The sequence below is a fragment of the Sceloporus undulatus genome, chromosome 3 (genome assembly GCF_019175285.1).
Source record: "Sceloporus undulatus isolate JIND9_A2432 ecotype Alabama chromosome 3, SceUnd_v1.1, whole genome shotgun sequence".
NCBI classification, from domain to species: domain Eukaryota; kingdom Metazoa; phylum Chordata; class Lepidosauria; order Squamata; family Phrynosomatidae; genus Sceloporus; species Sceloporus undulatus.
In genome coordinates, this window is record NC_056524.1 from 223,813,647 (window position 1) to 223,841,076 (window position 27,430).

Sequence of the window (27,430 nt, forward strand, 5' to 3'; positions counted from 1 at the left end):
ATCATCATCATCATCATCATCATCATCATCATCATCATCATCATCATCATCAAGACAACAACAAAACATACAACAACAGCAACAATAATGATGCAATAGAAATAGCTACGCTAGTAGTAAGTAATTATCGCTGAATGCTGAATGGAGGCCAAGGAACAGATTCCTGTGCAAAAGCTGAAACTGAGCAGAAAAGAACAGCAGGGCTCAGAAGGAACAGCAGCAGATTAGCTCAAATCCCCCATGGAAACTTTCCCTCATTGAAGCCTGACTGTGCCAGCAACGCACACACAGTTTTTGGGATTCCCAGTTCCTTGCCTACACATAAACCTCATGGTGGAAACTGGGCACTGTCCAGCTTCTTCCAAAACATATGGCAACTGGGACTTGCGTGACATCCATCTGGCTCTCCGGCAATTAATGCTCTACATAACTAGAAAGGTTTTTTTTAAAAAACAAAACAAAGCAAAACCTGATACTGCTCTTGCTTCCATGCAAAATTCAGGGCTAAAATTACTCAGTAGGGATCAACTAAATAAATTCTAACTTATCTGGGTTTAAAGACTTAACCATACCCTCTTTCGACATACATGTACCTTGTTTCTCAACTCAAAATCAATGGAAGTGTGATTTGGCACTAATTTAAGATCAGGTCTAGTGCTGATATCCTAACTTTTACCAAGTGTCAAACTAATATGAATGATACCAGATATGGCAGTAACAGGTGCTGATAGAAATGGCTCCCAGCATCACTGAGCACCAAGTATGTTCACTCTTGATGTGCATCAAAAGACACTGTTGAGAGTGTGTCTTCTCTAATAAATCAAAGTCAGCCAAAAGCAGTTTTTGAACATTGGAGATATCAGACATACAATATATGTGTCTGACTCTTACCCTTCCTGCCTTCCAAAAGTGTTCAGCAAGATGTGCTGGCTTGGTCAAACTGGAAAGAAAATTTAGGAGAACGTCTGTATAACACGAAGGAAATCCATCATAATTATTTTGATTAACTGAATTTATATCCCACCCTTCTCCCAGAATGAGACTTACTAAAATGGTAGTAGTGAGATTTTCATTAATAAAACCTCCCTTGAATAAAACCTCAGTAATAAAATAATAATAATAAAACCTCACCACATTGGAGAATTTACTGTATTGTCAGACTCCAATATTCTATTTTGAGCAAAGTGTCTAAGTATTCAGTGACATCAAAACTAAAGATGTTTCTGGTGAGGTGGATTATATAGAGCCATTTTGCTTTAGCTCCAGCCTGATTATACAGCACTGCTCTGTTTTGATGGGTGATCCTTACCAGGAACTGGACATGGCCTTTATCCCTGTTGGTTCTTCAAGATCTCTCAATGCCTTTGCTGCAGTATCCTTGTCAACTGTTTGGCTGGCATGGGACATGGAAGACATTTTAAATAGTGCCTCTAGTCTTTTCTCAATTATTTCATGTGGTAATGCCTATAGATTTCTGCTTCACATTTTCCTCAGGCTTTCATCTTGTCTCCCAGGGCATTTAACATACGCATGAAACGCCTAGGAACAACTATGGGATGGTCAGAGCTACCAGGCCACTCTTACTAGAGTGATGACACTTGCATCTCTTCCATCTAAATAAACAAAAAAGTGTGCTAATCAATTTATGATGTAAGTAACTGACTAGATTAGGGCAACCAAATGATTTTTTTTCACACAAAAGTTCCTCATCAGTCAAAAGACAGATTAGGGAGTGAGTATAAACTGTGTTGGGTGGGCTACATTACTCTTGAAGACTTAGGTTTGCAGTTTGAGTATACTCCTGAATTCAGCACTAAGCCTGGATACTCAGGCGTTTATCATTCCAGCTGACTTGTGCACCAAAGGAGGCTCATGGTGGGTGCTGCTGATTTCTGTCTTTGCAGGTCTTTTAAAGAAGATTTACTTTGATGTTTTAATTACATTTCTACATTTTATTATTGTTAGGCCCCTTGAATTCTATTTTTAGTGTAAAGGTAGGACATAAACATAGACCAAGAAGTTTATTGCACTGGCCTTAAAACGGGCCAGTGTGTTCTAAAATGTGCACGCGTGCGGCATGCACGGAACAGGATGGGGCCAAGAACCCCATTTTATTGCATAGTGGAACGCCGCCTTTGCCGCCGGGTGTTCCAATTGCGTCCCCGTTCTGTTCCAGAGGGCACCATTTCTGAGAACTGTTCTAAAGCGTTCTCAGAAATGGCACCCTCTGGAATGGAACGGGGACGCAATTGGAACACCTGGTGGCAAAGGCGGCATTCCACTGTGCAGTAAAATGGGGTTCTTGGCCCCATCCCGTTCCGTGTGCACTGTGCGCATGCACATTTTAGAATGCACTGGGCCTGTTTTAGGGCCAGTGCGATAAACTCCCAAGAGAGTTGTGTGGTCCATGTAGCCTAGGTTGCTTGGTGTAAAGCACATTAGGCAGAGTTAGACATTGGTCCAAACACTGCAGAAATAATCCAGTTTGAGACTGCTGTAACTGCCTTGGCTCAGTGCTAGGGAATCCTGGGAATTGTAGCTTATTGTGGCACCACAGTTCTCTGACAAAGAAGGCTAAATCTCTCACAAAACCACAGTTCTCAGAATTCCCTGGCATTGAGCCAAGGCAAGCAATCTCTAACTGCATTATTTCTGCAGTCTTTTGGACCATTAACTGTACTGTGCAGCCCTTGTGTTTAAAATATGTTTTGCAACTGAATGTGCAGCCAAATGCATGACAGCACAGCATGTACAATTCCCTTTTGTTTTTGGGAAGACTTTGAAGGTATGAATGAAGAAACTGGACAAAAATATACAAACTTCAACATAATTAAGACAGCAACGGATTCTAGGCATAGTACATGCAATAAAATAAAAGGCTTTTCTGGAAATGTAATACACAAGAGGGAAATTTCATCCACTGCTGGTGGAAATGTGAGAAAGCTAAAATATACTGGACAATGTATACATGAAATGATGGTCCAGATATTACATATTACCCTACCCAGAGACCCTCAACTTTTCCTACTTAATATGATAGATGATAAGATTTTCACTAATAATAAAAGACTAACTAAACTCATAACATACATGGTCACATTATCAAGAATTTTGTATGCCAAATACTGAAAAAATTTGCAAATATCTACTAAGGAAGAATGGATATTGAAGATCAGAGAAAATAGGGACATGGATCTACTCACAAGTTTACTGAAAAATGAGTCAACAAAAGAGATGATAAAAGATTGGGATTGCGTCAAAGAATACGGGAAAAAACAAGGTTGGGATCTTAATGGCGCATTACAGACCGCCATTTAGTACGCGCTCTGCGTGTACTAGGGTTAGGAAGGGGCGTGCTAGGGTTAGGGTCTTACCTTCCTAACCGCCCTGTCCCTAGTACGCGCGGAGCACGTAGTAAATGGCAGCGCCGATCCACACGGGCGCCGCCATCTTTACGTCTCGGACGCATAGTGTCCGGACGTCACGCGGCAGAAGTGACACCGCAAGTGCACACCTCGCGCCTTGCAGTGCCACTTCTGGGTGCCAAAAAGAAGCGCCATTTCAGTGCTTCTTTTTAGCTGCGCCGGGAAACCTCGCGGTCTGGTCGCTGGGGCTTCTTGGCGCAGCTAATGATGGCGGCGGCAGACTGCCCGCTTTTGGGCAGTCTGTAATGCGCCAATGATTGGTAAAAGGAAACTTATAATAATTAATCACAATACGGTTGAGGAAAAAAAATACAAATTAGATCCATAAATTAGATCTTTTTTTGTTTGAATAGAGTTGGGAAACTTACTATTTACTATTTATTACTTAAATTTCTATATTTAAGTCTACTTTACAATTATGGAACAATGAAAATAGGGAAATGCCAAGTTTTGTGGATAAGGATGATGCTATGAAGATAAAGAAGTGCATTAATAGGAAAATTAATGATAATTTGAAAAAATCAAGATTTTTATGTTTTAGTTATGTTAGTAATGTCTTTCTTTACTTTTGTATAGATTTTTTGTATGTCACTTATTTATTTGTTACTTGTACTCATATATATTGTTTAATAAATTTTTTTAAAAAAGGCTTTCCCCAAAGAACCCAATAAAACATCCTTTTTTTTGGGGGGGGGGAGTCCAATGAGTTCTTAGCAATCTTTAGTTCCATTCATAGCATTTGGGATCTCCAGGTTTTTTGGTTGCAAACTATGGTGGCTAAATCAATTTAGAATGTGTTTGAATTTGCAGCATAGAGCAGCTTTCCCTAACCTGACACACTCCAGAAGTACTGGATTACACTCCCAGCATTTCCTCGTAGCATGATCTTGCAAGGAGTGCTAGGTTTTGTAGCCCAGCACATCTAGAGGGTGTCATGTTGGGAGTGCTCATATAGAGCATGTTGTGAGCTACATTACATGGGGTTAAATACAAAACTTCAGTCTTTATGACACAATTGAAAGGGAAGAATTCTGTTAACATGGAGAAGTACAGCATCCTTAAGGGGAGCATTTGTAGCCTTGAAAGTGATGAAGAGTCTTGTGGCATCTTGAACAGTAATAGGTTTATTTTTGTACATAAAGATTTTGTGGACTATAGTCTTCCTCACCAGATGTACCAAATCTTATCCTTACTTCACATGAAAGGTTATATGAAAAGAAACCTGCAATTTCTTGAAGGACTATAAAACTCTTTTTGTTGCTAACATTGTACTATAAAGCAAATACTAAGTAAACCAATACTCAGTAATTTAGTAATACTTAGCAAAGCTAAGGACAGCGTTGGTATATTAATATGCTAGAAATTGTCCTTCGTATCATTAGGATATTTTGTTTAATAATCTGGAGTACATGTTCAGAAAAACAAACATTCACAAGGAAAAAATGTGGAACAATGCTAACAGGTGATGTTCACAGCAACTTCCAAGATGGCTCCCTGTCATCACCAAGGAAACTAAAGTTTGATTCCTAAAGGGATTTCCTTGGAGCCTGTCAGCCGGCAGAGTGGGTGGAATGTTGAATGTTAACACTCTGACATATCTTAGGGCCAGCAAATCATAAGATGACTTGGCTTCGAGTTAATCTCAGCCACCTGCCACCGTGAAAATGGCTTGATGTTCCTAGACACAGCAAAGGATTTGATCAATCCCTGGGCATCATTGCACTTTGCTTCCTAACATCTCTGCCTAGTGCCTAGTGCAGTTCTGATGCCAGCAGAAATACCTGCCTTCTCTGTTTTGAGAAGGGCATGCCATGCAATGTATGAATTTTTGATGACAATGATGGAGCAATTACCATTATTATGTGTGTCATTATGTGAAGGGGTACAGCTATGATATTGCATGATGCATCAGAAAGTACTTGACAAACCCTAAAGGAAAATAAAATCACTTGGTGAGTGACACAAATGCAGAGGTATTTAAATAAAATGTGCTCCAATCAGGTCTGCAGAATTTTACAGTTTGTAAATACAGCCTGGATACAGAAGCTTGCAGAGATCATGTGGGGATACACTAAGCAACTGAGAATCCCCTCCTTGTCAAATGTACTAAATTAATTAGTTAAGCATCAGTGCCCTAGTTTGCAAGCATCTTAGAGAGAACAGCTGCCCCCGCAGCAGGGTTTCCTCTTGGCATCAATATGCCTAGTCATTTGCTGTCTTTACTGCATCTTCCAAGTGTTCAAGATATTCACATGTGTTGGCTGGGGGGGGGGGGGAACCATTACTTGCTACAATTAGTAGTTGTAGAACCCTGGCTTCATTTGAGTGCTCGAATGCAAAAGAATGAAAATTCAGTGCCTAAACTGGATAGGGTCTTGCTGAAGGCTGGTGTGTCTGTGCTGGATCATTCCAAATCAGAGCACAGGGTCTGGTTATGAATCATTTCACAGTGTGAAGCATCTGGCTAAGATAGGCTTGCCTTCTCCTTACTTCTTGGTCCAGTTGGGTCTTCAGAGCATTCACCTGAAGGAACGTTAAGACAAATACATATGAATCAGGTTAATATAGCCAACATTTTGTCTCTGTTAAGGGCCAGCACCATTAGAAGAGTCACGAGGCAGTGGGAAAAATACCTCTACTGTATATTTATTATTACACTGTGTCCAACCTTTCTTCCAGGGAATTCAAAGCAATGTACTTAACCTTTTTTTCTCATTGTAACTTCACAAGCATCCCTATGAAGTAGGTTAGGCTTAGGATAGACTTCCCTCAAGTTACAGTGTGTTCCACAACAAAGAAAAATTGAACCCAGAACCCAGTCAAAGCCCAGTGCTCCATTAATACATCACACTGATTGTTCAACTTCTACAAAACAAAGGTTTAGGGACAGCTCATAAAGGACCACTATTTCCCTTCAACAATATGAATTAATGGATCTCTACTCTTGACCCAATTTTGCTAAGTTTTAAAATACTATGTGCCTGGCCTATAAAGGGGGCTTTCCTACTGTATTTCCTACACCTCCTTGACCTCTTGGTGTAGCATATATTTTCATGAGCAGGGCCATTAGATAGAGCAAAGTCACTGCTTCATGTGGCAGATGCTGAAGAGCAGCAGTGGCACTCCCTGGCTGTATCCCCTGACTCAAGTATTTGGAATGAAGCTAATATTCATCTGGAGCATTTGATGGGCACAATAACTCTATCATAGATTTCATTTTAAAGATGGGGAGTCAGGACGTATTCTGAATAAGATGGAATCTGGAAGCAGCAGTGTTTTATAATTTCTTCCATAGCATTTTTCTTTCAAAACATGCCAGTTCCCCTAATTCTTGTCCTATTCCTCTAACCTTTGGCCTAGTTCTTGCCGCCATAACTTCAGATTTTCATATACAGTACCTTTTGTGTAAGCCTCTCAAACATGTAAAACATTATTCCAGTTACAGAACTTGGGCACCACTATGAAATTTGGACATAGAAGGAAATATTCCAGGTGTCTCTCTCCTCTAACCTGTTCCTCCAAGCCTTTTACTCTCTGCCGATGGATTCTCTCACGGGACTCCAGAATTCGTTCTGCTTGGAGCTGAGCACTGCACAGCTTCTCTGCTTCCATCTCCATGTCTAGCTGATGCCGGGATCTTAGCTCCACCAGTCGTTGGGCATGTGTTTGCTCCAGATCTGCAATCTGGGCCTAGAATGAGTACACAGGAACAGTGTCCAACTCCATAAGCCTGTAATCCCGATAGTTTGAACATATTGCCTTTAGCTAAACCCCTAGTGCTCTAAGATCTGCTTTCTCTTTTTATGGTGCCAAGATGAAAATGACTGAACAAGTAGATCAACACAATAATTACAATACTTATTTTATTTATTAATTAAAATATTTATATTTTCCTCTTTATTTAAAATCTCTGGCTGGCAAATAATACATCAAAATTATCACTTTAAAACAATAGAAACAGTAAAAATGATTTTAGAAGTCTAAAAGCATATTAAACAACTTAAGAAGTTTTTTAAAAGGCAGATTAAAACCAGGTAAAATACTTTAAAACAACTAAAAACCATGCAGATTTATAAAGCCATTCAGGTACCAAAGGTTTTTGTAAACAGTGGCTTCACTTGGCGTCAGAATGACAGCAGTGTGAGCCCCAGTTGGGTCGCTAAGGGAGGATGTTCTATAACTGGAATGCCAATGCAGAGAAGGCCCTTCCCCACATCGACTAACAGCATATTGCCCTGATTGATGGGACACAGAGGAGAGTTCTTCCTGTAAACCTTGAAAGCTCCCTTTTTCCCTGTGTCAGACATAGACAGTGGTATTGTGGCAAATTTTGATCACTATCAACAAACCCTAACCCTCACCAATTGAATCAACTGAACTTACATAGACATTGACCAAATTAGTGGGTCTACTCTAGCTGGGGCTAACAATTTGGGTTTTGCCTATACATTGTTCCTAGCCTCAGCTACTGTGAGTACCAGCCAAAGTAGGGAAACCAGGGGCAGATGATTTCATTGTCTCTGTTCATCAAAAAGTACTGGCTCTTTGTGGTTGTTACTCGGTTCTTTCTCACATTTGTATTCCCAGATTCCCAGAATAGGTGAATATAATTTTTTTGAATTTGTGATCTGCAGACCAATAGTTTCAGTGCCTTTGGATCTCAGATGGAGACTGAACAACATGGAAGGGGGTCAAAATCTGAAACTGCTTAGCTAGCTTCCTTTCTCTGTTTTATACAATATAATTATCCACTAGGCAGCCTGAAAAGCACACAAGCAAGTCTATGTTTTCCACTTTTTATTGTTTTTAATTCTGTCCCACTCTGTAAGCAATTTCATGCTAATACTGAGTAACTCTTCCCTCTCCCCCAATGCAAGAGCACTGTGTGATCTCAGAAATGTTGTTGGTGCTAAACATGAGCCTTTACTGGTTTCTTCTCCCATTGATATAATTGAGACAACTGACCTGATGTTTTGTTGTTGTGGGCCTTAAGTCGTTTCTGACTTAGAGGTACTGAAAGGTAAATTCCGTCCACTCATTGTACAAAATGGAGATGGGATGGGTTGGAAACAGTTTCATAGTTAGATCAAAGGATGAATTTGCAAATCTAGCAACTGGCTTTTCAAAATACACATGTTTAGAGAATATATTATCCACAAGTCTTAGACAAAATTCATCAGTACAATAACGTGTGTAGCTCTCCCACCCAGGTTCAATATGTCCAACTAACCTGCAGATTTTCATTTTGCCTGAGGGTGTCCTCCATTTCCTGCTGCAGGCTGCTGACGGATCGGTCTAGCTGCCCCCTCATGTGACTCAGTCTGAAAGTATCATCCTCCTTCCTGAATTTGTCTTCCTGCAGAGAAGACACCAGAATCTTATATTCAATATCTGGCATGGCTCAGATTCCAATCTTGCAAGTTGTTTTTCTGACCTTTGTCAAAAATTCTGGCAACTGTTCAGGTTTTAAGATGCTAAGTGTTGTGGGCAAATTTCTACAAATTCCTTAAGAAGGTGCAACAACATTTAAGTTTTTGAAGAGTTTGGTATGTCTACTACAAAGTGTTATTACACTTCCCACATATTTATCATTTTAAGTAAAAGTCCTTGTTTTACAGCAGCAAACACAGCTCAGTGTAAACACACATGGACCTTGTCATTTTTGTTTTATTCTGTTTGTCACTCTTGTTAACTGCCTTTGAGTCTACCCTAACTCATGGTGACATTGTGGATGAGACAGCTCCAAGACCCTATGTTCTGCTTAGGTCCTGCAGACTTACGCTCATAACCTCTTTGACTCAATCTAGCCATCTGGCATGTGTCTTCCTCTCTTTCTACTACCTTCAAATTTTCCTAGCGTTATTGTCTTTTCTAATGAGTCATGGCTTCTCATGAGCCAAAGTACAACAGCATCGGTTTTGTCATTTTGGCTTCCAGGGAATGTTCAGGCTTGATCTGTTCTAGGACCCATTTGTCTTTTTGGCTGTCTGTGGTATCCTCAGCAGCATATCTCAAATGAGTTGATTTTCTTTCTATCTGATTTCTACACTGTCTAGCTCTCACACCTGTACATGATGATAGGTAATACAATGGCTTGGACTATCTTCACTTTAGTGTTGAGAGTTATGTCTTTACATTTTGTAAACATGTCAAGTTCATTCATAGCCACCCTTCCCATTCCTAATCATCTTCTGATTTCTTGACTGCAGTCTCTGTTATGGTCAATATTTGATCCAAGGTATGGGAAATCTTTAACTATTTTGATTTCCTTTTTATCTAGGTTGGATTTATGTAGATCCTCTATGGACATTATTTTTGTTTTCCTTATGTTCAGCAGTAAGATGAACATTAGGGCAATCTGAGGATGATGAAATGGGGATGCTGGAGAGAGATAAAACAGGAGGGACATCTGCACAGGCAACACTGGAGGACAACAAAGAGTGAATCCAATCACACATGGGTTGGGAAGAAAATAAAGATTTGTACTGTGGTAGTGAGAGTGGTGAAGAAAGCTTACTTTTCTACCACCACAGTGGCTGCACAAGAAAGACCTCAAACTTCTTTTGAACAGTGGGAAGACTCTAGAGCAGTTAGTAGCTCACAGTGAGCAGTCTGCTTGATTTTTTTTAAACTGTAAAACTGTGAGTATTCTGAATTTTCAAACAATATTACTATTTGAGTTGAGGTGTGACAATAAAAATCTACCACTTTCCAGAAACAAGTCTCTTAGTTGCACAGAAACTCTGCACTAGTTGTTATTTTGAAGTTAACAATATAAAATTACTTTGGGAAAAGATACTTGTAGACCCTGTGGCACTGCTTCAGTGTCATACTAACTCTGTGTTAGCCATGCCGTGGCTCTTCAGATGTTGGACAGCAACTCCATTAGCCAGCAAATGGATAGTGATACATTACCTAGCACACTTTTGTACCAGATGACTCCCTAGTTTACTAAATGAAAACCAAATGTAAAGCATTGCACAAAATATTTGCTTTTGTCAAAGGTTGAAGTCTGCAGCATTATATGTCAGAATGCAAAGTCATGTGAACACTGAGCTTGTGTTTACTTCCCCATGGTTTTTCAAGGGCAAAAACATCTGACATATCAACCCTTCCTAATGAGCTTGAACTCTATTCCATCTATAATAGGAAAGTTTTTTTAAGCTAATGGAATCAGGATGTGTTTGAATTTATGATTTTATCTGTATTTTTAATGAAGTCAATGAACGGTAATGATTTTTCAGTTTTGATAATAAAATTGAAAAATTGAAAAACAATGTCTGACAGGTCACAAGAAAAGTAATATAAAGATTGACCAACCTGGCAAGCATCCATCCATCCATTCCAACATTTTGCTTGCAGCAGTATCAACTGTGTGTGTGTTTGTTGTGTGCCTTTAAGCAATTTTTGACTTATGGTGACATTAACGTGACCCTATTATGGGGTTTTCTTGGCAAGATTTCCCCAAGGCTGAGAGCATGTAAGGTGCCCAAGGTCACCCAATGGGTTTTATGGCTGAGCTTGGAGCCTCAATAAAGCTCATATGCAGAGAAAGATGGAAGTTTCCATCCCTTTGTTTGTCCCCCAGATTCTTTTAATTAGAAATATACTCCTGCTGAATATAGAAATTTCATTGCCATGGCCCACAGACCAGGGCCAACCTGGTGTTTTGCATTATAAATCTCATGAACACAAGGCAGTGTGGGTAAGTGATTTAGGGGACCTGAAGTCAAAGAAAACCAGAGGGCAACAAGTTGCCTTCCTCTGTCATTAACCACCTTATGTCGGGGATGCTTTGATTTGGATTTCCTGCATGGCAGGGGGTTGGACTGGATGGCCCTTGTGGTCTCTTCCAACTCTACGATTCTATGATTCTATGACAGAGGAAGGCAACCTGATGCCCTCTGGTTGTCTGACTGCAGGTTCCATAAATCACCTGCTTGGGCTCATGAGATTTACCTAATCCTTTTAAAATGTTGCTATGCTAGAGCAAGGTGGTAAAAATGTACAACTGAATTTGTTGGCAGGCTTCTAAGGGATTTCCTGTAGATCATAAAGAATTTCTGACTTTCAGTTGTTTAAGAATACGAACAATATTTAAGTGATTTCTTCCACCATCTTTAATCATACTGCTGAAATGAAGGAAACTTAGGGTGGGGGGAAACCAAAACATCTGAAACTGTTACATGGAGGTCTGTGAACATTTTTTTGGTTCAGATCCTCAAACAAGGAAAAACAGCATGCTGTAATGGTTTGAAGACTGGAGTACAACTCTAGAGACTAGAGTTTTAATCCCTGTTTAGCCATGGAAACCTACTGGGTAACCTTGGGCAAGTGATACTCTCAGGAGTTTATCACATGAAGGAGATTGGGAGTTTATCCTGTGAATGTCCTGGAAAAATTGCATAATTACGTGAAGCAATTTCGCATGATGTCCCAGCAAACCTGCCATTTACTTTCAGAAATTCAGTGACAATGGCCCTAAGGACTGGAGTGTGGCTTTGGTGTGGCTTCTGGACTCTTAGGATGCATGCATCAGTGAAACACCATACCTCCACTGAGACTCGAAGCAGCTTTATTTTGGCTGTCTGTAACAGGCCAATGCATTTCTGATATCACCTTATTTGCGCAATTGCATGTGATAATCATTCACTCAATTACTTGCCATTTTCGCTTTATTTGTAGGATGCTTTAAATGCACTTTAATGCCAGAATTAGCCTCAATGTGATAAACCCCTCAATCTCAGAAGAAGACAAAGGCAAACTCGCTCTGAACAAATCTTGCCCCCTCCCAAAAGCCCCTGTGATTGGTTCACCTTAGGGTTGCCTTAAGTCTGAAATTATTTGAAGGCACAGAACAACAACAAATTCAAACAAAATGGCTGAGTCAGAATTCTGTAACTGTTCGCATATATCTTTTGCACAAAATTCTACTTTTTGGATCAGGAGATTCAAATTAAAAAACCAACAACTGTAAAGTTTGTGAAGGTCATAGATTTTCCTACTGGCATAATCCAAAAGTTCAGATTTCTACATTCTAAATAAAATATGGAGAAGCATCATTCACATGTGTGCTGTAAATCTGACTGTAAACTGACCGTAAACTGACTTAATCCTAACTAGACTTGAACAGAGAAACTACCTAGAAATAGTAACTGGTGGCTCCCATGGCAGTGGAGTAGTGAATCCACTCCAGGTTTTAGTCCAAATTTTAAAGAAGCTAAGCAAGGTCCTGAACCTATTTTGGAGATAGACTCTTGGATAGATCCTTTAAACTTTGGACTAAAATCTGCCTCACTGAAATGGAAGCTGTCACCTGTCACCACTGCCCGGGGAACTCCCTTTTTGAACTTCCCAAGCGGAAAAAAAATCTTTCCTCCACATTTTTCCATTTACTTTTTTTTCTTTTTGGGACTTCACTTCTTAAAACCTGAACAGGGCTCCCCTTCTTTTAAAAAAACATTGGTGAAGGGGAAGCTTGGCCCTACTTCTGCAGTATAGAACAGATCTGAGATCCAAATCAAGAAAAAACATACCATGATGCAAGAAGAGACTAGGATCCCGGACTGGGAAGGGGGTTAAGGGATCAGGACTGAACTGGAGTAGGGAAGGTAAGATAACAGGCATCGTGCTGTACAAAGCTTCCAAATAAGAGTTCGGGTAATGGGATATTCTGTCCCTTTAAAATGCCATGCAAACTTACTAGAAAATGTTAAATGGAAGAGAGAGAAAGAGAGAAGCAAAATCCAGAATAAATAAACGGCCACATCCGGATTTCCCCTCTGGAGACATCAATAAAGGGTTTTATGAGCTTGATATGAATTACCCTCCCTGGCCATTTACAGCTGATCTTCTGGAACTCATTAACTGGCTTCTCTCCTTCTTCCAGCCTAGGGAAAGGGGTTGTGCATGGGGGAATTCAGGGGCACTACACACAAGGCTATTTTATGCTTGCAGAGATAAATGCTTGTTATGCTGTTTTGCCATAACAGGAAAATATCACATTCGTCACCCTCTTCATTTTTTGCAGCTAGAAAAATCCATTAAAACAAAAACAGTAAATACATTTCGAGCAAATGTCAAGCCTGAACCTTCCTTCTACTTCTGGAAGGTTCTGGCAGGAACATCCTTTAACTCTTCCTTAGCAAAGCTCACATCAGCTGGAGATGGCACATCCCCACCAGCAGAAGCACTATGGTACAATTTTCATGCAGATCTTAATACACAGGCCATTTCCAGAGGCCCAATAGGAAGATCTAGGAAAGGATTAGGAAAGTGGTACCCTACTTCTGAGCTGCTGGATCAAAATTTAAATGTTAACAAAATAAAACAAGGAATGCTTTGGAAATGCAACATGTGATAGAACTTCAACTGAATTGGCCCTAGAGCAAATCAGGTCTGAATTCTCACTAGAAGCCAAGAAACTAAGGCAATTTACAGACCGCTCAAAAAGGGCGGTCTGCCGCCTCCTCCGTTTCTGCCGCCGGGAAGCCTCAGCCTCCAAATGGGGAGGCTTCCCGGCGGCGGAAAAAGAAGCCGCAAAAAGCGGCTTCTTTTTGCGTTGTGGTTGCGATGCACGAGTGTGCAAATGGCGCACTTGTGATGTTGCAAGCGCAGGGGGATGTACGGACGCTAAGCGTCCGGCACATAAAAATGGCAGCGCCCATGTGTATAGGGCGCCATCATTTTGTACGTACTAGGTACATACTAGGGTTAGGGCGTCCAGAAAAGATGCCCTTTCCTAACCCTAGTATATACCTAGTACGTACTTTTTGCGCGTTTGGAACTCGCCTAAGGTTGTCTTACTTTGAACATATTATGAGATAATGTGACTCACTGGAAAAGACAATAATGATTGGCAAAGTAGAAGGCAGCAAGCAAAAAAGGCTTAGAACAGAAGCTTAGAACAGAAGTTTAAGCACAACATTTAGGCACCAAGTCAATGTTGTTAGGCTAAAGGTAAATGCGTATTAGAGCAATGGGATGGTATCTCCTGGGTCCTGTCCCCACAATTCCAGCTTTGGATGTGGGAAAGGCTTGACAACTATGGTTTAGCAGTCCTGTTCCCCTCCCTTCAAATAAGGGCAATGATGATACAGTACTTGTTGCATGACTCATTGTAACAGCAGAGCTACAGTCAAGGAATTCCTGGAGTCTTAACTTGAAGTCTAGCTTTAATGACATGTACTGCAATCCTATAGACATAATGCTTAGAAATAAGCTCCACTGAATTTATGAATTCCTCCTCCTATTTCTTAGTATAATTTTTTAAATAAACACCCACAAACACACACACACCAGTTTCTATATATCTAAAACAAGTGGAATAAAAAAACACTAACACAATATCCCAAACTACCTAAAATGTGAAACAAAAACAAACAAAAAATGATAATTAAAAAAGAAAAGAAAACAAAGATGAAACTACCTAGAAATAGTAACTGGTGGCTCCCATGGCAGTGGAGTAGTGAATCCACTCCAGGTTTTAGTCCAAATTTTAAAGGAGCTAAGCAAAGTCCTGAACCTATTTTGGAGATGGACCCTTGGATAGCTCCTTTAAACTTTGGGCTTCCAGCCTTCCTGACCATGGTTTTTTAGCATTACTTATCTAACTCCCCTATGGCTATTCAAAAATTTAATTCGGTATTTAAAAGTAGAATAGAGTAATACTAACAAAATTCTATCTTAATAAAAATATGAGTCTTTTTGTTGTTAACTGCCCTCGAGTTGATCTTGACCCATGACGACCCTGTGAATGAGACATCTCTAAGATCCTCTGTCCTCCACTGCTCTGCTTAATTTCTGCAGACCCATACCCGTGACCTCCTTAGTAGAGTCCATCCATCTAGCATGCAGCCTTCCTCTCTTTCTACTTCCTTCCACCTTTCCTAGCATTATTGTTTTTTTCCAATGTCGTGCCTTCTCATGATGTGTCCAAAGTACAACAGCCTCAGTTTTGTAATCTTGGCTTCCAGGGAAATTTCAAACTTGATCTGCTCTAGGACCCATTTGTTTGTCCTTTTGACTGTCTGCAGGATTCTCAATGCTCTTCTCCAGCGCCACATCTCAAATGAATTGATTTTCTTCCTATCTTCTTTCTTAGCTGTCCAGCTCTCACATCCATACATGGTAATAGGGAATACAATGGCTCATATGTTTCTAACTTTTGTGCTGAGTTGTATATCTTTACATTTTAATATCTTTTCTAGTTCTTTCATAGCTGCTCTCCCCATTCTTAATTTTCTGATTTCCTGACTGCAGTCCCTGTTCCTATCAATGTTTGATCCCAAGTATGAGAATTCTTTTACTATTTCCTCATTGTTTATGTTGAAATTGTGCAGATTGTTTGTGGACATTATTTTTGTTTTCATGTTCAACAGTAAAACATGTTACTATCAGATCCTCTACAAATATAACACACTTCTTTCTTAAAAACCTAAGACCATAACAGAGCCACTCTTATTTTTCATATATTCAATTACCACCTTCCATTGTTTTTTGTGGGTTTTTCAGGCTATGTGGCCGTGTTCTGGAAGAATTTATCCCTAACGTTTCACCTGCATCTGTGGCTGGCATCTTCAGAGGTCATCTTCCATTGTTTCTTAAAATAATCCATAGTTTTCTCATGTATCAACACAGTTAATTTATCAATTTCTACAAATTTATACAATTTTAGCAACCAATCTTATTGAGAAGGATTATTTTCTCTTTCCATCCTTCAGTCTTTCAATGTAGCAAGTAAATCTCCATTCCTTTACTTGTCCAGGTAGCAATAGAGGTCTTAGGTCTGACTACCCAAGTCTTGATTTCTTGATTACCTGTTTCACTCTCCTTAGGATTACTTCTTGAGGAAGCAGTCTGTAATTTCTATGCACATTATAGCAATTCAAATGGTTTTATCTACTATGACTCTGTCCTACAGAATCCTGGGACCTGTATTCAACCTGGCAACACAGGCAAAGGTCAGTTTGAAGAGGTTTTGAATTGACTTTAGGAGAAGGCTCTGCCACATGGTTTGGATTTTGCTTCTCCACCACTAGAGCTAATTAGGCTGATCCAAGAGTGCCCCTGCTGATACCAAACACATGTGTGACAAATTATTTCTGTGAACTTGAACCAGTGCCTTGGAGCTGTATGTTAGTTGCTCCTCTGAACAGGACAGGAAAGCAGGTAGCCTGGGGATGTACAAGCCCATATTTGTGCATGTGTGAAACCTGATATTTTACTTTAATGAAGAGCTCTGAATGCATTGTTTGGAATGGATTCAAAGAATCTGAAAGCAGTAATCATGTGTGTACTGGGATGTCACTGGATTAGAGCCACAAAACAAAAGTTACATTAATAAACACATTCTTTTTCATTGCAGAAAGGGACTTCAGTTCCATACCTAAAAGTTAGAAAAAGGCACTGAAGAATTGTCTCTTTGCATTTCTGCATTTTTCATATATATCACAAATAGCAGTGAATAAGTCTTACAGTGTATACTATCAAATAAAGCTATGGAATGCATGTACAGAGAGCAAAGAAACATGAACATATTAAAATCATTTTTTTTCATTTGCATTTACACTTGCAGATATGCTCATGCATTTTTGTGCAGGGATACAACGATGTACAAAAGAACAATAATATCTTCTTTTTTTGTGCAAACTTTTTCACCATTATCCTACCATGGCTAATGCACACACCCAATCTTACTATTAGCCACCACTGTGCCTTTCATTAGAAATTATATCAATTAAGCTTCATACATTTAAACCTGCAATAATAGTTATTACTAACTTATCTAGAGCAGGGTACAGCAACTCTTGTATAAGACAGATATGGTAGTAGAAGTGCCCCTATAAGTCACTTTTCCCTTTCCCAATTGAAGAAGAAAAAAAAAGCCAAGTATTCATAAGAGAAAGGCAGATGGGATATGAGTACTGTATGTAATGAGGAATAGCTAGGTCTTGCCTCTCAGAGATGTGAAGCTCCCAAACTTAGGTGATTGCTCCAGCTGTATTGTCTTCCTTTCTGTGTTGCAGGGCCTTTACAGTTTTGAGGAAATGATGCCTAGAGATCCAGGTGGGGTGAGACTCATAGGCCAGGAGCAGATGCAAAACTGGCTTACTCTGGGGGTTTCCCAAGTCAAGGGGAGAACCTGCTGACCACACAACCATCTCCCATAATAGGCTGACAATTGATGCACAGTCCACACTGCCTCACTCCTGCTAGGAGGAAGGAATTGCTAAAATGGAGCACTATTATTTTTTCTGAGTTCTATCGCAAATGCATGTGTATGAGCACATGGATGTTACACTAGCAGCCGCCAATTGCCCTCTCCACCCACCAGCCCATTGATGCTATGTGACTGGCCTGAAAGATCTGGAGTGTACAGGACCCAAATATCTTCTTTATTAAATATAAGTGATTAATAAGGTGATGAAATAATGAGGTATTGTTGTGTTAGAACCAGTCAGCCATTGCCATAGAGGCAAAGTTTGGAAACATTACTAAAAAAGTGAAGATATTAGCATTTTTTAAAAAAAATAAAAAAGCCCTTTATTGGCTGTTACATGTAAATAATGACTAGTATTATACTGCTGATAACCCACTGGATGACCTTGGGAAAGTCACATGCTCTAAACTTTAGGGGAAAGTAATAGCAAACTAACAAATCTTGACAAGAGAACCCAATGGTATGACCTTAGAGTAGCCATAATTTGGAAATGACTTGAAGGCTCACAATACACACATACAGACCTTGCTTTTTAATTATTTTAAAAATAAAAATCACTGTAGAATTACAAACTATGACCCCAAATTCTCCTAAATAATCCTCGCAAAGCAACATTTTGAAATAACAAAACTAACATAGTGCCTTATGAAAAACATTAACATTTACCCCATTCATGTTAAAATGTGTAAAAGCAGTGATGTTATTCTTTGTTATGAAAAGAAGCAATAATTTAATTATCTGTTTTATTTATAATCTACCCTTTTCCCAATATGAGACCTAAGCAAACCCACACAGAACAAAAAAATACAGTTAAAACAACAAGGAGCATAGTTTAAAGCAATTAAATAAACTATCCTGTTAGAAACAGCCCAAATTTAGAATAATTTAAAAGTGTTCAAAATGTAATGATGAAAGTACATAAAAGATCTTTCCACAGCAACCAGTTAATAGCGAAAACCTTGTCAAAATAAAAAGGTTTTTGCCTGCCAATGGAAGGAGAGCAGATGGTGTGTGTGTGTGTGTGTGTGTGTGTATCCATTCTAGCCTCTTTTTACTTTCAGTCTTTGTTCTGACTGTTCCTGCAGATGAGTCAGTGTTACAGTACAGAAATTCTGGGAAAACCAGGACTTTTCTGACAGGTTGCTGATTTTTTTCCTATCTTTTGGTTGTGGAGAAGTTGTATCTATAACTATCTGCAAATGTAGATGCTATGAGAATGGGAATAGGTAGGTCTTTCTTCCTTTCTCCAGGGGGAGAAAGTGGATAACCAGGTTAGGGAGCCCTGGTGGTGCAGTGATTAAATGCCAGTACTGCAGCCACTCACAGCCACAAGGTTGTGAGTTCGATCCCAGGCAGGGCTTCAAGGGTTGACTCAGCCTTTCAATTCTTCTGTAGGTTGCTAAAATGAGTACTTCACTTCTTGGGGGCAATTAGCTTACACATTGTAAACTGCTTAGGGAGTGCTTAAGTGCACTGATAAGTGGTATAGAAATGTACTTGCTAATATTGAACTTTATCGCACTGGCCCTGGAATGGGCCTGTAGCATTGTTGTTGTTGTTGTTGTTGTTATTATTATTATTATTATGCTTTATTATTAAGCTTTATTTATATAGCGCTGTAAATGGAACGTTTTGGGGACGGGAGGTGGCAGGGAACGCATTTTATCGCATAGCGAGAATGCTGCCATCGCCACCAAGCGTCCCTATCCCATTCCAGATGTGTCCCAGAGGGGGTGATTTTCGGGAATGCTTGAGAAATGTTCCCAGAAATCACTCGCTGGGGAACACATCTGGAACGGGATGGGGACGCTTGGTGGTGGTGGTAGCATTCTCGCTGTGCGATAAAACGTGTTCCCCGTCCCAAGAACATTCCATTTTGGAATGCTACAGGCCCGTTCCAGGGCCAATGCAATAAAGTTCATTGTCTACGAAGACATGAATTTGTTATTTGCACAAGTGGGCTATCAGAATCATAATGAACTTGGTGAACGCGACTGGATATGAGAATAATTTAAAAGGCTTGTAACTGCAAATGTCCTCCCTGATACACTAACCAGAAAGACTTCCTGTAGAAGAGTTAGAGATATGCCACCATCAAACCAAGGGAGGCCATGAAGTTGCCAGATGTCAAGGCCTCCAGGATGGCACAAAGTCCCTTCATTCTGATTTCTCTCAGCAAACAAATTGGTTTTCTTATTTTGGTTGTCCAGAAATCACACCAAACTGACTGCTGTTTATAGACACAGTGAAAAATTTCGAGTAGCATTTCTGAATATGGTGCTTTTCAGTGACTCCTATGTAAAGATGGTAGTTTGATGGCTTTCACTGTCAGCATATGTTTTTCAAACTTGTGAGACTTTACAAATGAAAGGAAAAAATGATGAGCATTCCAAAAAAATCCTATTAAGTAGCCTGCCTTGTCATGTATAACAAAAATTGGACTATGGTGGATTGAGCCCAATGCATAGAATTTGTGCAATCTGGCATCATTCATGACTTCTGGGGCTGGTATTTAGGGGGAAATGGTGGAGAATGGTCACTCACCTCCACAGTCAACTGAGATAGTAATAAGAATGTGAAGAAGCATGCCTTGTGCCTGATTTCTGAGAAAGGGAGAGAACTGTTTGTCTTTCTAAAGTGATAAGTTGTTTAATCCATCTGGTGAACTCAAGATTCACAGTCTACCCCTCTATAACAGGAAGGGAAAGAGAACCTGCGTCTCTGTTCTCATGAACACTTCCTTCTAGCTCCACAGAATATATAGTGGAGATGCAACCAATGTATTGCCACCACTGTGAGATCACTGACCTTCTTGGACTTGAACAAGAGTAAAATTCTATCTGCTCAGAAGTGAGGGAAGGAAAGCTGACCTTCCCACCATCTCTGGGGGAGCTACAGAACAAGATGTTTGGTTGAAGGCCTTGCCTATCAAAATGAGTAGGAGAAAACAACTTACCCAAGAATATCCTTTGCCATTATAGGAAAATTATACACAAATGTTATGTGGAATCCCCACTAAGGCTATAGCCATCCCCCACTGTTATCATTACTCACTTCTTGAAAATGTTCTACTTGCTCCTCCAGATTTCTGTATCGCAGCTCCATCTCACCTAGTTGATCTTGCAGCAAGTGAACTGTGTCAGTCAAGCTGTGATTCTGCCTCTTGCTGTCTGACAATGCCTGCCGCATGGAATCCAAGCGATCCTGGCAAAGGAGAGAACCCACAGAAGCAAAATAGTTTGATGCCATTAGATATGGACTTCCATTTAGCACAGACTTTTACTGGCCAAGTGTAATTTCTATGATCTAGATATACACAGTAAATCAACATACCCTTCTATACTGAAGTGACATTTCAGACCAGTTGAAAGGATCTGAATTGCAAGAGTGCTGGAAAGTGGTGATACACATCCAGAAAAAGATCAGGAACTTATACTGAATCAGATCATTGAGCCATATGGCTCAGGATTACCTATTGTGTCTGGATTGTTGAGAGACAAGGGCATGATGCAACTGAGAGAAAGATCTTCCAACACATTCTAACAGTTTATGCTGGCTAATCAGAATGCTGAAAATTTGCCATGGTTTCAAGCAGTGTTGTATGGTCTCACCTAACTGAATATGGGTACAGGTACTAGACAGTTCACTTCAATAAGCCGCTCTGATAGCCATTAGGGCTGAAGGGCAGGGTATAAATGCCATGATAAAAATAAAATAAAAATAGTTACAATGATTTTAACTACAGCCTTTATCTAAGAGATTCTAACTGACAGCCTCAGCTTCTGCAATGCTTTGAAGCCACACACACACACACACACACACACACACACACAACCCTAAGTTCCTTCCATTGGTTTTCAGTTTCTAAAATATCTTATGTTGGGGAACTGGATGGAAATATGGTCTGACCCAGCATGATGTACTGGTTTGAGTGTTGGATACTGACTGGAGATCATCAGGGTTCAGTTCCCCACTTGGCCATGGAAACCCACTGGCTGACTTTGGGCAAGTCACATACTCTGAGCCCCAGAAAACCCTGTGACAGGTTTGCCTTAGCATTGCCATAAGTCAGAAAAGATTTGAAGGCACACAACAACAACAACAACAACAACAACAACAACAGGTAGAAACCTCTATAGATCCAAATGAAAGAAAAATATTGGTACAACAACATTTAGCGAGGGTGAATCTTCCAAGACATATTGCTGTATTAACATGCAACACTGCAACTGCACATACAGCCACAATTCAAAATGGTGATTGCCACTTTTGGCCTTCAATTTTTGTTCACATGGTGCATTTGAATGCTCCCTCCAATCTGCAACATAAGGTGAACATAAGAGGGAAGGTGGTAGCTACTGAAATCATGAGGTTTGTAGTGTTAGCCTGGGGCTGGTCTGCAGAAAACTATTCCTTTGGTCTATATTCCTGCATTCCCAGATCATTCTGGGGTTGTAGGCTAATAAGTAACTTTTCTAACCTCTGAGTCAGCACAATTCTATATACAATAATGTGCATGTTGTTTAGCTTGGTACAAAAATATGCTGTTTTGATACAGAGAAACAAGCAGCGGCAGCTGAACATCTGATGCAGCTGGATTCTAGTACCTGGAGCAGCCGGCGGTCTTGCTCTGCAGCACTCAGGGCCTTCTGGAGTTGGGAGATATTCTCCTGCAGGGAGGAGGAGCCAGCTGTAGCATCCGACAGTGCCTGAGACAGACTCTGCACTCGGTCTTTTAAGTGGCATTCAGTGCCCTCTGTCCTAGCCAGTGAGTGTGTCAGGTGATCAAGCTCCTGCTGCAGCAGTGCAGTTTTGCTTTCCCCATCTCCCAGCTGGCAATGGAGCACCTTGATCTGCTCTTCTAGAGAGTGGATCTCTGTATCCCTCTCGGTCAGGCTGAGCTGGGATCGCTGCACTTCTCCTTCCAAAGCCCTCCGACTCAGCTCCAGTTTGGTGGCCCGACTCTCTGCTGCCTCCAGGACTTCCTTTAGTTTCCATTTCTCTGTCTCTAGCTTGGCCTCTTTGGCTTTCAATTTATTGATTTTCTCCTAAAACAATAAAAAGGACTTCAACACTACATGCTACTTCCGTTTTGGCTCATTTCTCCCTCTCCCAAACATGGGAAAGAAAACGAGTGGGGATGCATTTTTGGAATCAGACTAAATCATACCACAGGTTTACTATATATGCCCTAGAGAGCAGGGAAGAATACTACACTAGAGATGTTTGGATTACACAGAGTTTGGACAAGTTACATTTTTGCACCACAATGTCTAGAATTCCCCAGCTAGCACAACCAAGCATTCCCTTTGGGCATGACGATGAGTAAAAGCAAAGAGTCTGAGGTAAAAGAATCAGAAGTAATGAATCATAGTAGATTATCACACTGCCCTTTTCAGTCCTTCTCTCCCAATCTAGGCATTGATTGAAACCTTTTATTCATGAATTTTATCGCATGCCTCTGTGCCTAGGTCAGAAGCATCCCATATCCAGTCATGGCATCCTGTGCTGGACCTGGACTTCTCCGGTACTTTTTGAAAGAATGGGATTTTCCCATTCTTTGAAAAGTGTGGGAGACATCTGGATCGAGTACAGGATGCCATGCCTGGGTGCAAGACGTCTCTGACCTGGGCACGGAAGCGTACAATAAAATCCATGCTTAAAAAGTTTCAGTACCTAAGTCAGGAGGGAAAGATGGAAGAGGGCAGTGCAATAATCTCCAGAGATAAATGTACACATCAGGAAAAATGTGGAGTGAAAAAGACAGAAAGAGGGATTAAAAGAAGCAATGACTGCATATGGGCCAAGTGATATATGTAACTGCTGGTACTTTCTAAGCTCTGTCATCTTCTTTCACTTTAGAAAAACACTATTCCAGGATTTTCATTGTATTTAAGTGCTTCATGCAAGAAAGGGAGGTGGGATGAACATGCTCACTTACCTCACCATTATTTCTTTGGAAGTAATCTATGAGATTTTAGAATACTGATTTTCCAGGGTTTTAAAATGTGGAAGAGAGCCTCCATAAGTAGTGGAAACTCTCCTTTGCTGACAGACACTGTCTATAAATAAAGGGCAACAGGAATGGCAAAGGACAGATTTATTGTGCTTGTCCTCACTCTTCTTATTTATAGAGCTTACATGCAAAGAGAATGCCTGAAGATGGCTTTAACCTCTGTATCTGTATGGAACTGCTCCAAAAACCAAATATATATCAAAGGATTCTAGATGGATTTTCAAATATCTGAAGCTGTAATGTTTGTAGATGACCTGCTTGGTAGTATTTACAGAAGCATGGTGGTACACACACTGAACAAGCCAAATATATTTGTGTCAGGATATGAAGTAAACTTTGCAAAATCTGTCCAGATGGAATTAATGTGACAAATCTAACTAAAGATAAGCTAGCAAGGCAAAGAAACATGTAATGGAAAACTTACAGCATTAATTATCTGGGGCTATCATCAGCCAAAGATATAGAAGTAATAATGGAAGTGAATAATAAAAGAAGTGTCATTGATTTAGTTGACTTTTATAGTTCATCTAATATATTTCTTTCCTGGACTGAGAGGATAATATATAGTTAAAGTGAATGTACTTCCAAAAATATTTTTCTCAATTAATGATGTTATTGTGAGTCTTCAAGTCATTTCTGATTTATGGTGACTCTATCATGGAGTTTTCTGGGCAAGATTTCTTCAGAAGAGGTTTGCCATTGCCTTCCTGTAAGCCGAGAGAATGTAACTTGCCCAAGGCCACCCAGTGGCTTTCCACAGCAAAGCAAGGGATTCAAATGCTTTTTCTCCCAGAATCCTAGTCTAACACTTAGAGCACTGCCCTACCTTAGTCAACAGGAATGGCAGGATTTTTACAGTAACATGGGTGGAAAAACATTACTATGAACTGAAGAATTCTATCTAGGTTATTGAATAACAGTAATACTGGAAAGATCTATGCAATAATAAAAGATATACAAAACACACAGTCATTAATTTCACAATAAAACTATGAAAGTAAGTTGAGAATGTCTTTATTAACTGAAGTTTGGAAATGGCTAGAAAATAATGTTAGGAAGGACATAGCTGTAATGAATTAAAAACAAAATGATTTAAAAGTTTACGCTGTTGCTAGTGTGTGTGTGTGTGTGTGTGTGTTTAACTGCTCTTGAGTCAACTTCAACTCATGGTGGCTCTGTTTCCCTCTGTTTTCAAACTCTCTGCTCAGGTCCTGTAAGCCCAGGCCCGTGTCCTCCCTGATCGAGTCCAACCTTGACATGTGGTCTTCCTCTCTTTCTACTGCCTTTCACTTTTCCTAGCATCATTGTCTTTTCTAATGATTCATTTTTCCTCATGATGAGGCAAAAGTTGAACAGACTCAGTTTAGGCTTACAGAGAGAGTTCAGGCTTGAACTGTTCTAGAACCCATTTGCTTGTCTTCCTGGCAGCCCATGGTATTCTCAGCACTTTTCTACAGCACCACATCTCTAATGAGTTAATTTTCTTCCTATTGGCTTTTAAAAAAATATTCTAGCTCTTTTTTACAACATGAGATATGAGGACCCAAGAGTGATCATGCTTATATGCACATATTCTGCAATTATAATAAAATTAAGTAATTTTCATTCTTTGTTCTAATAACTGATCAAGTAGCTGGTTACAAATTATCTATTGATCGATCCCTTGATATTTTTGTTGGATACATAGAAAGTACTAGTATGGAACACGCAATCAGTTAACAGAACTGCAAAAACTTCCGCCGCTTCTTAGTAGAGAAAGCATTACTCTCCCCCCCACTTTATTAGAGTGGATTTTAAAGCATTTGGCATGTTACAGTCACAATTAAAGTTAACACTTTCTATATGTTAATGGAATTTAGATGTCTGAGAACAGTTTTACTGAAAAAGTTTGTTATACAGTTGGCCCTCCATATCCACTGAATCTTTATACATGCATTCAATCGTCCATGGCTTGAAAATATTCCAAAAAGCAAACCTTGATTTTGCTATTTTATATAAGGGACACCATTTCACTAGGTCACTGTATTTAATGGGCTTTGAGCACCCACAGATTATGGCATTCATGGGTGTGTGTGTGTCCTGGAACCAAACCCCAGCACATATCAAGGGTGAATAGTATTTTCTAAAGGCAGATAGTATTTATCCTTATTCTTTATTTTCATTCTCAGCCCCAGAAAATCCCATGATAGGGTCTTAGGGTCATCGTAAGTCAGAAACAAGTTGAAGGCACACAACAACATTATTATCTCTCCAAAAGGAACAAGTTAATATCATGATTATCACTTCATTTTTATATCTATTGTCCCATGTAAATGAAAGCTGCTATCCAATATATAGTTTAATAATGATTTAATAATTTAAGTGGTTATTTAAATAATTTAATAGCTATCAGGTAGTGTATATATGATCTTTGGAATAGCGGTATATAAATAAAACATATTATTATTATTATTATTATTATTATTATTATTATTATTATTATTATATAAATGGTGATCACTGCTAATTTTATGAATATTCTTTTGTATGAAGAAGTGTTCTCTCTTTGATGTGTGTGTGTGTGTGTGTTATCGGCTAATTCGTGAGACTTTATGTAAGTGGTAACTGACCAGTCACATACATCTGAGTTGGGATTAAGACTGCACTTCACTCAACAACCCAACAGTGACTGGAAAGAGGGCACTTCCAGATGGTTCTCATGGGAAGAACATCATCAATGCTCCCAGTCCCACTTTAACTATATTCCTGCAGGGTAAGCTATCACATGGAAGAACTCTTTGGGGATTAGTCAAAAATTAACTGTCAGTCATAACAAAATGCTCAATTTGGACAAGGATGGGTAGTAAAAATATGCTTCTTTTCAACAGTGGTGTCAAGAAGAACACTGACAGAACACAGGTTTTCTACATATGTTAGTCCAACCAGCAAATGTGAATCATGATTTGAGAGCTGAAAAAACAGCAACAGAGGTATAAAGTAAAAGGAAGATGCACTCAGTTACACTTAAGGTCTACAGATTCTGTTTTAGTACCATTTACCAGCCAGAGTCAGAAGCTGTGCTGATTTATCATTCTTCAGCCAAGATGGTCCTAACTCTGGCACTCTCTTCCCATATCATCAGGCTCGTCATCCAGCTAACAGCACTTCACCTTACACCTTGACAAAATTACCATGTGAGTTACAGAAACCATTTACATGGAAACTTACCACATCACAGCCTCATGGTAGCAACAGAAAAATGGAAAGAATCAATGTTTCTCTTGAGACAGGTGATAATGTACACAAGATGGAGTCCCACCCAAACAGTTCGTGTTAGCTTAAGCAGTAATACAGCCAGACCCTTGCTAACCAGCTGGAATGAAAACATTATTTAAATTGCTAGGCAGAAAGCCCTCCTGAAAAAAATAAATAAAAATCAACCAGTGTTTTTCCTCTTGTTTTTTCTCTGACATTTATTTGCATACATCTCTTTTTGGAATAAAGGAGGTTTGGGGGTTAGGGTGTGTGTGTCTTAAACCTAGGATGCAACCAGACAGGTCCAATCAAAATGCACTGTACAGCTATCCTACTGTTTCTTCCTCACCACACTTTTTCTGGTGATAAATAAGATGGAGGAAGTGGCAGGCAAACATGTTAGGCTTTCAAATTGAAGATAGTATCATTGGAACCTCCTGTAAAATTATGTGAACTAGGCAAGGCATCTGCAGAAGAACAACCTGATTTGGAAGGTTGAATCACACGAATGTCACTGATTTTCCGCATAAGATG

At 39.7% G+C, this 27,430-nt stretch overlaps 1 protein-coding gene across 7 annotated transcripts in view; it reads right to left on the bottom strand.

Moving 5' to 3' along the window:
- Window positions 1-4,534: 4,534 nt before the first annotated feature.
- Window positions 4,535-27,430, bottom strand: part of CROCC2 (ciliary rootlet coiled-coil, rootletin family member 2) — a 127,543-nt gene continuing 104,647 nt past the window's right edge. For 3 of the 7 annotated variants that reach the window (XM_042460650.1, XM_042460649.1, XM_042460652.1), the window contains 5 exons: window positions 22,254-22,694; window positions 20,701-20,850; window positions 8,656-8,781; window positions 6,936-7,115; window positions 4,535-5,948 (listed from right to left, as the gene is read on the bottom strand). In XM_042460650.1, the coding sequence (XP_042316584.1) occupies window positions 5,865-5,948; window positions 6,936-7,115; window positions 8,656-8,781; window positions 20,701-20,850; window positions 22,254-22,694 (981 nt within the window). In that variant the 3' untranslated portion in view covers window positions 4,535-5,864. Of the gene's footprint in view, window positions 5,949-6,935; window positions 7,116-8,655; window positions 8,782-20,700; window positions 20,851-22,253; window positions 22,695-26,700; window positions 27,058-27,430 lie in introns of those variants that run through there. The other 4 variants (XM_042460651.1, XR_006103136.1, XR_006103138.1 and 1 more) reach the window with 4 other exon arrangements.